General features: G+C 37.3%; 1 protein-coding gene across 2 annotated transcripts in view; it reads right to left on the bottom strand.

The window, feature by feature from the left end:
- EPRS1 (glutamyl-prolyl-tRNA synthetase 1) overlaps positions 1-15,242 on the bottom strand; it is a 61,295-nt gene that overhangs the window by 39,100 nt on the left and 6,953 nt on the right. The window contains exons 3-13 of one of the 2 annotated variants that reach the window (XM_070474498.1): positions 14,644-14,743; positions 13,651-13,807; positions 11,548-11,687; positions 10,212-10,306; positions 6,439-6,565; positions 5,528-5,720; positions 3,931-4,102; positions 3,301-3,534; positions 2,323-2,407; positions 1,858-1,917; positions 1,537-1,557 (exon numbers count right to left, since the gene is read on the bottom strand). In XM_070474498.1, coding sequence (XP_070330599.1) covers positions 1,537-1,557; positions 1,858-1,917; positions 2,323-2,407; positions 3,301-3,534; positions 3,931-4,102; positions 5,528-5,720; positions 6,439-6,565; positions 10,212-10,306; positions 11,548-11,687; positions 13,651-13,807; positions 14,644-14,743 — 1,384 coding nt within the window. The remainder of the gene's footprint in view (positions 1-1,536; positions 1,558-1,857; positions 1,918-2,322; positions 2,408-3,300; positions 3,535-3,930; positions 4,103-5,527; positions 5,721-6,438; positions 6,566-10,211; positions 10,307-11,547; positions 11,688-13,650; positions 13,808-14,643; positions 14,744-15,242) is intronic. The other variant, XM_020912611.2, reaches the window with a different exon arrangement.

Here is a 15,242-nt window from a genome sequence, read left to right as displayed (position 1 = left end):
TAGAGAAAAAAAAAACAGACTTCAAGAAAATTTCCCTGAACTGAAAGAATGAGTTTTCAGTCTGGAAGCCAGATGTTCTTCCAATGCATATGAATGAAAACAGACCCAGTCCAAGGCACATCACTGTGAAATTTCCAAGTGAAGAGGCTGATCCTGTACACTGCCTCAACAATCCTCATCCCAGGCTCCCCTTCCCAGGGAACCACGGAGGATATAGTACAGCAAAGCAAAGAGTCAATCAAAAGAAAAGGAAGACCCATGAACCAGGTGACCCAGCTTAGAACAAAACCCCAGGGAATTTCCAGGGTGAGGAGGAAGAAGGACCTGTGAAGACAACAGGGCTTCAGAAGTTAGCAGTTCTCTCATCTGGGTCAGATGTGCACAGCCCTGAAGGCCCTGGCAGAGAAGTCTCCAGGGTGAAAAAATACCTGAGGCGTGTGAACATTCTGGCAGAAAATTTAGACAGCTTGTGGAGAGTCGAAGACAGGATGAGAAAATGAAATAAATGATGGAAACAAAACAAAACAATTAGCCACAAGAAAGCCAACAAGTTATGAGAAAAAGCAGACCACTTAAATTCTCATCTTCCATTGTGATGATGCCTAAAACGACAAACAAACAAAAATCAAGAAGGAGCAACACACACATCATTTAGAGATACGGGCAATCAATACCAAAAAAAATTGTCTGAAAGAGCTGAATGTGATTTATCTTAGGAAAGAAAATAGAAGGAAATATAGGGGAATATGGTGTTCACTTAACAGACCCTACAGAATTATTGGCCTGCAGTGAAATGTATTTCTTATACTTGAACCCAAGTGGACATGGGTTATTAATGTAACGAATACCAATGTTAACTTTGCCTGTTAATTTTGAGTGTATTTATTAGTAACTGCAGCAACAGAGAGAACCAATTAATAATTCCCTTATGTATCCAAAAACTGACTAAACACAAAAGACTAAATAAAATAAATTCAAGACACATGCGAGACAAGCATCTATTTTTTGAAGCAAGGCATCAGCACAATCAAGCAGCAATACAAATTTAAAAAAAAAAAAAAAAGAATTTACAGAACACAATCACAGAAACCATAGTTTAAAACATGGCACTTTAATGATTTGCCTTATTATAGTGTCTAAGCATCTGCTTCCAATTAACAATGTCAATATGCAGTATTCCTCATTTGACTTTAATTCAAGACAGTTTTTTTTCTTAAAGCTAGATTCAATGATACACAGGAATTATAATTAACAAACCTTTGATATAATTCAACGAAACATGTAACTTTAAAACTATGTCCTCTAAGCACACAAGGGAACAGAATAGAGTTAGCCAAGTCTTCCCTTTGCCACTAAGAAAACTAGAGGACATGTTTTTTCACTAGGAATAATGCATTTTCAGTGGGTTTGTACAAGCAAGTCCCTTATATAAATGTGATTGTGCTTCAAAGCTGTATAACATCTCAAGTTATAACATGTAATATGCTAAAAGCTATGTGCTAAATAAGTAAGGCAAATAAAAGCATTAAGTAATACCTTCTTACAGAGAGCTCGCAGCTTGAAAGCAGAAAAATGAAATGCAAAGTGTTCAAAAAAGATTCAAGGAAAAAACTACTACCATTCCCTAATACTCCAAGTTTGTTCGTTTTGATCATTGTTACTTGTTTGGTATAGTTTATAAGCTTAATGCACATAACATATAAAAAAGTAAAACATTCCATTTTCCTGAAAATCTACAAAATTACAATACTGTTCACAAAGTTTTCACTAATATAAGCACACTAATGAATTCTACATGTATTCTATTATTTAGCAGTTAGACAAGAGAAAAAGAGGACCAAGAGTCAAAACATGTACCTTTTTGTTAAATGCCCAAATTTTGTCCCATTCCATGTTCACAACTGAACGTGAAGAACCCTAGAAAAACAATTTTAAAAATGGCTTGAAGGGCAAGAGGTATTAACTAGAATATTTTAAGGTAAGCAAGCTAGAAAATAAACCCAATCAATAATTACAAGTTTACTTCCACTGGAACATAAAACTTAAGGGTGTACAAACCAACCCAGTTACAGTTAAGCGTCAACAGTCACATACTTCACTGGATAGAAACACCACAGCTGCCTCTGTCCAACTTTAGCATAGGAGTTTAGGACATTATCAGTTTTCCACTATTATTGGTGTTTATTTTTTTCAAAAACACTCTGCTCTTGCATTGTAAGGAACAAGCAAGGAATAGACAGAACAACAGGAATAAAGACCAAAAGGCTAGTAAACCCTTTAGGAAATCCAAGCAGAGAGGCTGGAAAGGAAACCCTAACTCACCTGGGCAGCAATGAACTGTTTCAGCCCTTCGACCGTCATCCCTCTCCTCAGCACACCACGAACCGTAGGAAACCGGGGGTCATCCCTGGGAAACAGGCACGTTTTAAGAGCTCAGGAGGTTTTCAACATGTCGGTGCAGAGAGTATAAAATACCTTTCTGAATATTATATTCAGTTTGTTAAACATCTGAACTAAGAGCTGGTTATAATAATTAGGCAGAACACTAATTACTAGTCAATTATTACTAAGTAAAATAAATGGTACTGCTGGAAACAGTAAAAGCACATTTGAAAAAAGACACATAGGTGACATCTTCAAATACAGAAAACCCAAGCATTACAACATTCTTATTTGCTTTTCATTTAGCAAACATTCAAGGTCTCTATTCTACATATGACCGTGAGACACAGATAAGAGAGGGTTATTTTGGCATTCATGTCCAAATGCAATTTATAAAGTCTTCTGGGCTGTAAAAAATATACATGTTGGTTAATTAATATTCTGTAGAGATTTGCAATTTTCAGTAAGTTTGCAATATCACCCTTTGTATGGGGCCAAAGGTAAACTTGCCCTTTAACAAATTCTGCTCCAGAGTAATTATCTAAAATTATACATTATTCAATATATACTTAATATGTGTCACTATTACATGATGCTAATAAAAACACACACATTCTAGCTGATTCGGGTTAAAAAAATATTCTTAGGCTTGTTAAGTATGTTGACTCAACTGAACAGACTTCATTCAGAGATTTTAAAACTTTTTCTAGTCCCAAACATGGGCACTCCATGTTTGCAGCATTAAAACAAAAGGGAAGAGCACCTGAGAAACTGGATAAAAGAAGGAAAAGGACCAGAACCCAACAGGTATACCCATTTCAACCTTCCCATTCATCCTCCCCAAACCTCCATACAGTTTAAAATGAGTGAACCACCACGTCCTTACTTCCTCTCAATTCTAGGTAACAGCAAACATACCATCCATCTACTAGTCCTTCATTGACAAACCACGTGAGTTTTCTTTTGGACAGTACTGTGTTGTTGAGATTCAGCCGACTGTATTCCCAAATAAATGGTTTTCTTATGCCTAAAGCTTCAATAATCCAATAAAACTGTTCATCTCTGTCATGGTATTCTGTTGTTCTCAGGGCATGTGTAACACCTTCAATGCTGTCAACTATGGGGCAGGCAAAATCATATGTCGGATAAACACTAGAAAAAAGAGTATTTTTGAAAATCAGTAAAGAATTTTACCCTTTTCATCTTAGACATTATAAGAAACAATACTAAAACATAATTCTATACAAAATAAGAATTTCTTAAAACAACAGGTGTTATGAGTCATAATACTCAAAGTACATCAAAACTTTTTATCAGACTTTGAAGAATCAGTTACTCAACATTCAAACAAACAAACAAGCAAAAAGCTAACCTGCAATTTAAAAAGCAATTGGATATTGGTGCAGTGAATTCTATAATCATATTTCTGTAATAGCAAATGTATACCATGGAAGGAACGTAATGTTTACATTACATCTCCGTGTTTACAGAGAGCCTCAAAGCAAAAGCACAGGCAGCCACTGAGCATAATGAAAGCAATACACCTACTTGTATTTATTTCCAGTTCTTGGGTGTGGCTGAATCTTGCAGCGATAAAGTGTCGGGTCCCTCATGCACCCATTGTTACTACTCATGTCAATTTTTGCTCGCAAACAACAGGACTGACCAAACTGGCTTCCTTTTTTCATTTCTTCCCACATTTGCAGATTCTTCTCCACAGCTATAAAATGACAGTTTACCTAATTAGCATCGCTAATCTGGTTGAAAACAAATTATTTTAACAGTCTTCTAATTTGATACAAAATTTTCACATTCTGATTTTATAAGCACACCCCACTAGTTTAAAAGTACTTAATGGTTCCAGTATCTGATACCAAGTGAAAACATTTTTTTTTTTTTTTTTAGTAAAGGTCCCACAAAACACATGAATACGCTCTATTTCAGAAGCCAACACATTCCACTAATATAGTACTGGTGAAGGCTAAGAGCGGATGGCTGACAGCTGCAGGTTTCTCTTATCCAGTTCTCCCACGTCCCCATCATGGCGCAGCTGGCCAGCCCCTCCTCAAATTGAACACTGGGTGTTTGAAGCAGAAGCATTCTGTTCCTTTGCCACCTCATGCCCGGCGGACACACTGGTCTGACCCAGGCCAGGTGCTGGTGCTGCAGCCTATGGCCATCTAGGGAACACAATTTGGGCCAAGAGCCTGAGCTAGTGGGCTTCCCAAAAGCACCTTTGGCCATTCCACTGGAAAGCAGGCTACTCTAAGATTTGGGGAAAAAAAAAGAGAGATGACAGAAAACAGAGAGTAACAGAAGTTTATCCTGGGGGGAAAAAATCTCTACATATCCCCAGTGACTACAGTCTTATCTATATTAGGACTCACATGCCTCACATGAGTAAGAAAAAACTGTTATACAATGGTTCTTCTGTGGAAACTACTGAAGATACAAGGGACACATTATCAGCTCTCAAAGAATAAAGTTAGGTCTAAAAGTCCAGTTGCTAATTATTTTTGAAAATGTAAAGAAACGTAAAATGGGGAGGTGGGAGAAAAAGACAGACTTCCGTAACAATTTGAATTTACTACTATACTTCCTAAACGTAACACTCAAGATGTTCTGCAACATAATTACACAATAAAAATAACCAGACTCAGCAGCTCAGGAATAAGTAATAACAAACTTTTTTTGTCAAGTGGTATTTCAGACACAGGGAAGCATGAGGCTTACATAGAATCTTCACACTTACAGGCTGACAGGAAGATTTGGGAATGGCTAACATTACCATCAAACATTCTAATTAGAAAGACTAAATATTTAAATTGAGAGAACCACAAAAAGTTGCAGAAGAAATCATTCACATGGACTGAACAGCAATGCAAAAGACTACAAAAAAAAAAAAAAGATACAGGTAACAAGCGAGACCCTGAGACCACACACACTTCACATGCACTTGTGATGCTAATAAGTAACAATGTAAAGATGGCAGAGAAAGGGAAAAGATTTCTAAGAGATGAATTAATGTATGAAACATATTCCCAAATGTGTTTCAAAATCTTTCATTAGAAAAAAAATTTTGTACTGATGAGGCGGAATACAAGAAGAATATCAATTAAAACACAGAACACTAAATGTGCCTTACAGTTTTTTCTATGTTTGGATTCTATCCTCTGCTCACGCTCTGCTTTCATCTGCTCAGCAGGAGTATCATCGACATAAGCCTTCCCTTCCTGAATTAGCTTCTCTGCATATTTCATTATAGTTTCAAAATGATCCGAGGTGTAAGTAAATTGATCTGGTTTGATATGCAACATTGCAACATCCTCCAATATAACCTGCAGTAGAATCCAAAATAATCATCAGTTTATCTTTTGTTATTTTCTTGTGTATTTTCAATCCTTGATACTGCATTTGGACAAATGTAATAATACACCATCAGTCTTACAGAGCCTGAAAATGGTTGTGGAAGTTGTATGATATTAGACCAGAAAAGAAAAAGAAAAGAAAAAAAAAAGAGAGAGAGAGAGGGAGAGAGAAATTCGTTATACTAGCCTCCAAGTTCTCAGCTGAGAAAGCTGATCTCATGGTGCTTTCCATTTATTCTGGAAAAGCTGATTATCATTGGCAGTGCTGACAATTATTCGCCCTCTCTTTGAATATAATACAGTGCTTCTAAATAGATGATATAAGAGGCTAGGAAACCATCACATTTTCCAATACCTACTTAGTGTTTGCTTCATTTATAAAACTATATGACAAAAAGGAAATCTGACTCTAGAAACCAATTCATTTAAGAAAGTGATACTTGTAAGAAAATGTAGCACTTAAATAAACTTTATAACAGTTGAAGAGAAAAAAGATAAATTGAAGTCTGAAGTTTTTCATATGGGAACTGAACAATTCTTGGTTTAAATCTCAAATATATATTTAAACAGAAGAGCAAAAGAAGAAGTTATGAGAACAAAATTTATTTTCACACCATGAAGGTATCAGGTCACCCTCTAATTTTAATTAACTTTACTGACAAAGGGTCATCACTACACCTTTAATTACCTTCTCAAAATCTTCCTTTTCTTTTTCAGGATTTGTGTCATCAAATCTCATGATCAGTTTCCCTTTAAAGTTAACCTGGTAGTGCTGGTTCAGAAGAGCAGCTTTTGCATGCCCAATGTGTAAGTAACTAAAACAAAAACATTTTACAAAGAAACTCATTAACATGTTTTAACTAAATACTTAAAACTTAACCTTTTCGAGGAGATGAGAGCTAAACAAAAATCCTTCTAGTTGGTATTCCAGTCTTAAGTTAGTTGCTAACAAGAAATACTGTAATAGAAAATCTGACCCTGAGGAAGGGAAAAAAAAAACTACAACATTTAGTAAATTACTGTAAGAAACAACTTCATATGTAAAAAATCACAAAGGAGCAAGTTATTTACAAACATTAAACCTTAAGGCTAATCTCCATTTTCCTTTTTTACTGAGGAACGAAAGGTAACTGAGTTACAGGAAAACTGCTTCCAAAAGTACTGCAGCGCTACCCTGCAGTATGTCTCTTTAATAAGACCAGATGCGGTTGAAAACTGGACATGTGCTCTCCACAGAGAAGACAGAGGCCCCTCTGAGGATGCCACCATTGCTGTGATAATTAAATTAAAAAGCACATGAGAATTAGGAAGCCTCAGGAAAGCCAATTCACTTTTTTCTAGGCTTCTGTTTTCTCAGAAGCAAAAACAAAAAGATTTTAACTAAATGATCTCAAAGGTTTCATCCAGTACCAACATTCCACGGATCACAATCTATGAAAACAGTATTCTGTTCTATGGGCAGTTGACCATCACATAGAATAAAACAAATTAGAGGCATGGTTAATAATATCACATATCAACAACCTCCTCTATCAGTCAAGTGGGCAATAGCAACATTCTATACCACAACTTTTGAAAATACTTTTCATCGGTAACAACAGCCACAACTGCACCATTCCAAGTCACCTGATTTCCTGCACACCTCTGATCTCAGCTGATGTCAAGAGAGGAGGGAAAAGTACAACTCCTTGTATGTCTTTATATCATTTCTAAAATCAGTCATTTTTAAAGATACTCATGCAGCATTCTAGATCAATGATTCAATGTTAAAGGGTTTATAGGCATAGGTTAATGCAGACAAGGACAATGAAATGCATTTAGGATTATTCAAAACTTTCTGCATAAAATAAAGCACCAAAAGTGGCAGCCCAGATAAGACCCTAGAAGAGAAAAAAGGACATTAGGGAAAAACTAATGAAATCCAACAAAGTATGGAGTTTAGGTTAACAATATATCAAAACTGGTTCATTAATTTTGACAAAGGTAATGAGAGATGTTAACATTAGAGAAACTCAGTACAGATACAAGGGAACTTTTTAAAAAAACTATTTCTGTAATATTTCTATAAATCTAAAATTATTCCAAAATTTAAAGTTTATTTAAAAGCAAAACAAAGGAACATGAGTTCTGAAAATGAAACAAATTCTTTGTGCAGTTTTCATTGAAAGTGTTACACCCCATAACATGTTATAAAGAGGAAAAAAAAAAGACTAATAATTACATATAATCTTAAGAGGAATAATGAAATCAAACTATTTTCTTAAAGATATTGTTTCTGAATCTGAAATGTGTATAATTCTAACCTGCAAAAAAGCAAACAGGACTATGAAATATTCATAAGACAACTAACTGGCTCAACAAACAACCTGAGACCTAAAGAAAATAAGTTCCACGCTGCATTTAGTGAGTACTGATGCTATTTTGGGCTTTTCCCACATATAACAGACATAGGCATATAATTTTAGTCATATGGACTCTAGAGTCAGACAGCGTAGGTTTGGATTTGGCAAGTTGCTAAAATGTCGTATGAATCAGTTTCTTAAACCATTTGTAAAACTGGAGATAATAACTGCCTCTCTCACAGGGCTGATATGATTAAATAAGTTACTACATGTAAAGTGTTTGCTAAGTATCTGCACATAACAGGTGCTATCTATCTATGTGTTAGATAGGAATACAAATAAAAGGCAAAATTTAAGCCTTCTGGCCTTTCATGAATGACACAGGAAAAAAAAAGATGAAAAAATTAAAGACAATCTGTTTTGCAGTATGAGGATAATCAAGATTTTGAGTGTTTCTAAGCCTGAACACTGACTTGTATTCCAAATCCCCAAACTGTATTCAGCCAAGAACATGGACTCTAAAGCTGATGTAATTCAGAATAAACATATTTTATACAGTAAATGACAAAATGCAGAGCTCACTATTCCAAGAAGTGACAGTGACAGAAAATATTAAAAAACTCAAAAGGTAGAAATGTTCAAATAGTGTAACTATGGCTAAAAAACTAACTTTTATCAAACTGTTTAAGTCACCACCCAACAGGACAACCATGACTTCTCACATCAAGAACACAAGGGCAGGATACTGCATGGTAGGGACCCAGGACGTCTGCGGGAATTAAACAATGTAAAATAAGGACTATTTATGACTGACTCCATTGGTCAGTCATTTTAATGATCCAGTCTGTGTATTTTCCAGAACCATTATTTGCCTTTCACCTCCTTCTGACTTATCCTTTATTCACCACCTAAATCAGCAAAGAGAAACTGTGGAATTCTAAAACTGGTTTTGCTATTAATGACACTTATGAAATAGTTTGGGAAGAACTACAGTAAGAACAGATAGAATAGTACTGTTTCCTTATCTGCTACTTCCTTTTGTCTACATACTCCATTTAGCACAGATGGGTAAGAATTAGGCTACAGAACGCAAAATCTCAAATACAACAAAATGTGGGGGAAAAAACCCCATCTGATTTATAAAATACGGCACAATACTTTCTCAGGGGCTAAGCTTCTGAGGCTAACTGCTTCGGTTGTGTGTGTGCGCTGAGTCACTCAGTTGTGTCCGACTCTTTGCAACCCTTTGGGCTGCAGCCCACCAGGCTCCTCTGTCCATGGGGTTTTCCAGGCAAGAACACTGGAGTGGGTTGTCATTTCCTTCTCCAGGGGACCTTCCCGACCCAGGGATAGAACCCAGGTCTCCTGAGTCTCCTGCACTGCAGGCAGATTCTTCTTCACCGCTGAGCCACTGGAGACCCCCAACTGCTTTAATAAAAGGCATTTTAGTATAGCAGCATCACTGGCGATGTTCTTTTGTCCAGCATGATTCACAGGGGCTGACGCACGTGCAAAGGCAGACACCCTTCAGCCGTAGGGGGTGCTGGGCAAGGACCCAGGCAGACCCACACCAGAGGCTCCAGCCAGAACAGCCCTTTGCCCTAACCAGCTAGCCGTATATTATTTTCTATGACTGCCAAGAGTGAAAAGGGTTTTGCCTACTAACAGTAGAAAGAAATGAGTAAGACTGGGCTTTTCAGGACTCTACCTGCTTTATTTGGGAAAAAAATAACTTAAATCTACCATAACATCTGATAACTGAAAGGAATGCTGAGAGTACAAATACAAACCCTTGTTAAAGGATACCCCAAAAAAATCTCAAAATGTAAATAAAACTTCCCTTTTATTAACAGATATTTTTCTACCTAAAATTAAAACTCTGCCTGGAATGAAATTAAAATGCTATCTTTCTTACTAATTTAATAAGCTAAAACTACAAATTTTTATAAATTAAGTATCAATAATTGAACAACTATGAACATACTTAGAATTTTAACTCTGAAAATTAAAATCTTACTAATTTTCTTCTATATATTAACCTATTGATTTATAAAATATTTGGTAATTGTCTTAAAGCTTTTCTACTAGATGAATCCAATTGTAACTTGTATTTGCTTACCCACTAGCCTCTGGAGGAAATCTGACTGTAACCTTCCCCATCTCAGCACCTGGAAGCTCAACAAATTTCCCAACATCTTGCTTTTTCTCAGGAACCTGAAAAGCAAAACAACAACAAAAATAGTTACATGGTTACATGTTTAAGAATAAGTTCACTGAATAAATACTCAGTACCCACTATGCACCAAGCACAGTTACGAGGAAAAACTGACTAGATTATTGTCCCTGCACTTGGAGACTCAAAATCAGTTGAAGTCAACCAACAGCATTTAAAGTCATCAGGAAAATGCTTAAAAGGAGGCACGAACCAAGCTGGACCTCAAAAAAATAAGTGGAAGTGTATCAGATGGAGAATGTACAGGGAGGTCATGCTAAGGGAAGGAGTAACAGCACAGCTAAGACTCGAAGGCGGGGAGAGCTGTGCCATGTTAGAACGCGTGCTGGGTGGGTCGGCAAGACCCCAGAGTTGACTAAGTCCAAACATGAAGGTCCTTATAAGGCTGACTTTTATGTTTTGGGCAATGGGGAATCCTCAGGGCTATGTATTTTCTAAAACGGTACCTGGGACAGTGCAAAGGCTCAACTAGAAAAAAGAGGCCAAAGAAAGAAGCTCAGTGATGAGCCTACGGTCTTAAAACAAGCAGGGGGCAATGAGGTGTCAATAAAAACAACAGCAGTGGAGAGAGAAAATAAATCTCTAGATACGAGAATAACAGAACTGGTTGACTAGAGGTGGACAGTGGTGAAAGCAGAGTGAGGATTTTTAGCAGAACAACTGACATGACTCTAGTGTCTTTATACAAGCAGACAGTAGTTTTCAAATTTTAAAGCATCAGAAAACCTTGAAAAATTAACTACACACATGCGTAGTATGTAAAACAGATCAAACCAGAGCAACTCTAGCTGGAGAAGAGGACCTTTTTCTACTGTTCTCTATGTTACATCTTCCTACAGAATCAACAAGAAGGCTCTACAGAAGCCCAGGACTCAATGGTCACAATGGTTCAAAAACCAGAGAACAGAAGATCTGCGAGGGAGAAAAGATGGTATGGCTATAAAATAGTGAGATTTTAGTAACATGGACTTTGGATTTCCTAAGGGATTTCCTAGGGGACACACACTGGATGATCACAATCTTGTAGAAATTTAATTATGAAGATTAAGGCTTAATACAGTCAAGCAGGTGAAGACAAGGCAAGATTCAACAACAGCAGATTCTTCCAAGAAGATCCTTTTTAACTGATGGGGGGGAAAAACTATGAACATAATTTTCTTCTCAGATTTAGGATCTCAGGCAGACAAGATGTCAGCATTAGAAAAAAATTTTTAAGGCTTACCACTTTAGCTTTGGTTGCTGAAACATTCCACTTGGTACCTACTGACTGGAAGGCCTGCTGGGCTTCAAGAAAGCCAAACCAGCGTTTTACATGAACTGGAGCTTTGTTCTGTCCCAACTGTTCCCGCCACACAGCATTTCCTATTAGCAAACATAATTTTAAAAGCACTCAATATATCAGAAAAATCAAAAGCAAAGATCTAGTCATGGTTAATTTAAGTAAATGAGGTGGCTTAAAGCTGTGCTTCTATAATGAAATTTTAAAAATATGGGTCTAACGTGCACCCCAATGTTCATCACAGCACTGTTTATAATAGCCAGGACATGGAAGCAACCTAGATGCCCATCAGCAGACGAATGGATGAGGAAGCTGTGGTACATATACACCATGGAATATTACTCAGCCATTAAAAAGAATTCATTTGAATCAGTTCTAATGAGATGGATGAAACTGGAGCCCATTATACAGAGCGAAGTAAGCCAGAAAGATAGAGACCATTACAGTATACTAACACATATATATGGAATTTAGAAAGATGGTAACGATAACCCTATATGCAAAGCAGAAAAAGAGACTCAGATGTATAGAACAGACTTGTGGACTCTGGGAGAAGGCGAGGGTGGGATGTTTCAAGAGAACAGCATCGAAACATGTATATTATCTAGGGTGAAACAGATCACCAGCCCAGGTTGGGTGCATGAGACAAGTGCTCGGGCCTGGTGCACGGGGAAGACCCAGAGGGATCGGGTGGAGAGGGAGGTGGGAGGGGGGATCAGGATGGGGAATACATGTAAATCCATGGCTAATTCATTTCAATGTATGACAAAAACCACTGCAATGATGTAAAGTAATTAGCCTCCAACTAATAAAAATAAATGGAAAAAAATAAATAAGTAAATAAATAAAAATAAAAATAAAAATCTGGGTCTATATGGCAATGATTTCTAACACTTGACATAGTTTAAGAATTCACAAAAATTAATTTAAAATATTTTTTCATTTTAATTCCCTAGGATGAATCCTAAATCTTGCCTTCACCACCACCACACAAACTAGGCCCACATTACATTCCATAATTAAGAGAAGCTTGAAGTGTATCAACTACAGAAACAAAAATAAAAATCAAGATCAAGAAGTAGCTCTTTTCTTCAGATGTAATATCAAAAATGGTACTGAAGGAGTTTATGCAACTCTTTAGCATCACAAAGCTACCTCCATAAGATACTACCTTCTGTTTATGAGTATTAATTCAAAAAGCAAAGTAGATAAAAATTTCATAAACCTACAGATGAAAAGTTGTAACTAAAACAGTCCTTCTTTTTAAGTTGGTTGTTATTGTAACAGTTTAATTTAGAGAAAAGTTGAAGCCACCAAAATAGTCCAGAGAAGGAGTTACCTGGCAGGCTGCACATTTACTGCCAAGGGCACAGGTTCAGTACCCCTGGTCGGGGAACTGAGACCCCACAAGTAACATGGCACAGTCAATAACACTTAGGGAATATTAAAAAAAAAAAAAATCCTCATATAACCCAAATTTGAAAAGTGAAACTGAAAGTGAAGTCGCTCAGTCACGTCCGACTTGTTAAAGAGAAACATTCTAGCATATTTGTTGCAGGGTTTTTTTTTCTCTTTTAAATAAACTAACAAAATTCAAGCCCTCTTTCTATCTCTCAATCAACCCCATATTCTGATCTGTTGCAAACTACTCATAGAGGATGGAAAAAGTGACCTCTCAGAAAGACAATTCCAGCTCACCCCCCTCACCCACATACTGAGCAACCAGAGATAAAGTAATTGGAGTCAAGCAATGGCTGAGGCAGGAGAGATGCTGCCCTGAACGATGAGGAACAAGGACAGTTCCAAAGGCAAGAGAGGAGCTGCGGGCAGCTGGACAGGGTCAGCCTCCACGGACAGCAGAGGATGGGGAATTCTTGCAACTGGCTAGGAAGAAGGAGCCAGGGAGGTCACTTCTTCATCAGAAAATCCTAAGTGACTGCCACCAGGTAGACAGACGTGTTCATATACACAGAAATATGTGTACTCCTGACCCAGCAAAATGTTAAATAATTAAAATAGACAGTCTTCAAGAAGAATTACTGATACCTTTTAGGGTGGCCCAAACACACAAATCTGCTAAGCTCAAGGAGTTTCCAACTAAGTATGTTCTCAGAGACAGACAATGATTGAGCTCGTTGACTGCAGAAGTAAACAAATCACATGAAGACAATTTTGTGGCACTGAACTCCAACCAGTGATCAATCTGTGAAAAGAAATGCATCCCAGGGTTTAGACTTAAACAAACAAGCAAACAAACAACTTTAGCGAGAACCGTGCCTATCTTATATCAATCAAAGAATATACCATTACGTGGATTTGATTATGATTGTCTGGAGGCATCTAAACTGGCACTTAAATACATATTGCGCTATTTTTCTATGTTTTCTCTTTTTTCCCCCAGGAGTGTGAAGAGGCACTTCAGGGAAGAGAAAGGAAAATATGAGAACTGGAAGCAGGAAGGAATAACAAGCCTGACTGAACCCAACAACTGGTGGTACCCAGCCAAACACATTTATCCACTTGCAGAATTTAAAAGTAAATACTAGGAAACAATTCCCTGTATTTTGAATTCTACAAGATTCAGGAAAGTTAGAGCTGAACGCAAACAGGAAAAAAAAAAGGCATCTCAAGTGCCATATTGAAAGATAATCTACTATTGCTATAGTTAATTAAATAAGGCATATACTTAAAAAGGAAACTGTGTATGACCCTGGGCCCATGTAACTTTTCAAGGCCTGCTGCCCCATTTGTAAAGTAAGAAAGCTGCATAAGATAACCTATGCAGTCACATCCAGCTATGAAATTCTAGGACTCCAGGAAGAGGAATACAGAACTAAATGACCCAGAAGGACAGTTGGTATGGGTGTGAAAGTAGAAACTTAGGAGCAAAGACTTTCTTTCTGAAAATAAAGTCAGATGAGAATGCCTAACGTGAATACTCTGTTACTATCCTATACCCTTAAGTAGAGTAATAGTCCAAGAGTGAAAGCCTAAACCAAACCAAACCAAAACACACCCAAGAAGATGTCCCTTCCTCACCTCGGTGTGTTCCAACAAGTTGGAGCCGTAGAGCCCTGCTGTAGTTGCAATTCTAGCCAAGTAGCGAAGTATGGAGTTTATGTCCGTGAACACCACATTTCTGGAATACAAGCATGAGACAAAATATCACCGTGGCTCCAGCAAATCCGTAAGTCATGAGACACGTGAAAAGTGTAAAAACAGAAATCTTATATATATAACAAGTATTTTCTACTACAGTGAAAAAAATAGATTTAGTTGGTTCTAAATTCTATCAAACACTAATTCGTTTTGAGATGTTCAGCTAAATCCAATAATTCACTTCAGTGAATTCACTCTCTATATGGTGTTTTGTTGGGCTTTTTAATTAATCATTTATTCTATTTTTGGTTACACTGGGTCTTCGTTGCTGTGGGCAGACTTTCTCTAGCTGCTGTGCGCAGGGACTGCTCTTCGTTGCGGTGTGGTCTTCCCACCGTGGCGGCCTCTCTTGCAGAGCACAGGTCCCAGGCATGCGGGCTTCAGTACTTGTCACATTCAGACTCAGCAGTTGTGGAGCACCGGCTTACCTGCTCCTCAGCATGTGGAATCTTCCCAGGCCAGAGACTGAACCCAAGTCT

This window comes from Odocoileus virginianus, chromosome 11, assembly GCF_023699985.2.
Source record: "Odocoileus virginianus isolate 20LAN1187 ecotype Illinois chromosome 11, Ovbor_1.2, whole genome shotgun sequence".
Classification (NCBI taxonomy): Eukaryota; Metazoa; Chordata; class Mammalia; order Artiodactyla; family Cervidae; genus Odocoileus; species Odocoileus virginianus.
The sequence above is the reverse complement of the archived record's forward strand: the minus strand, read 5'-3'. Positions and strand labels throughout refer to the sequence as shown.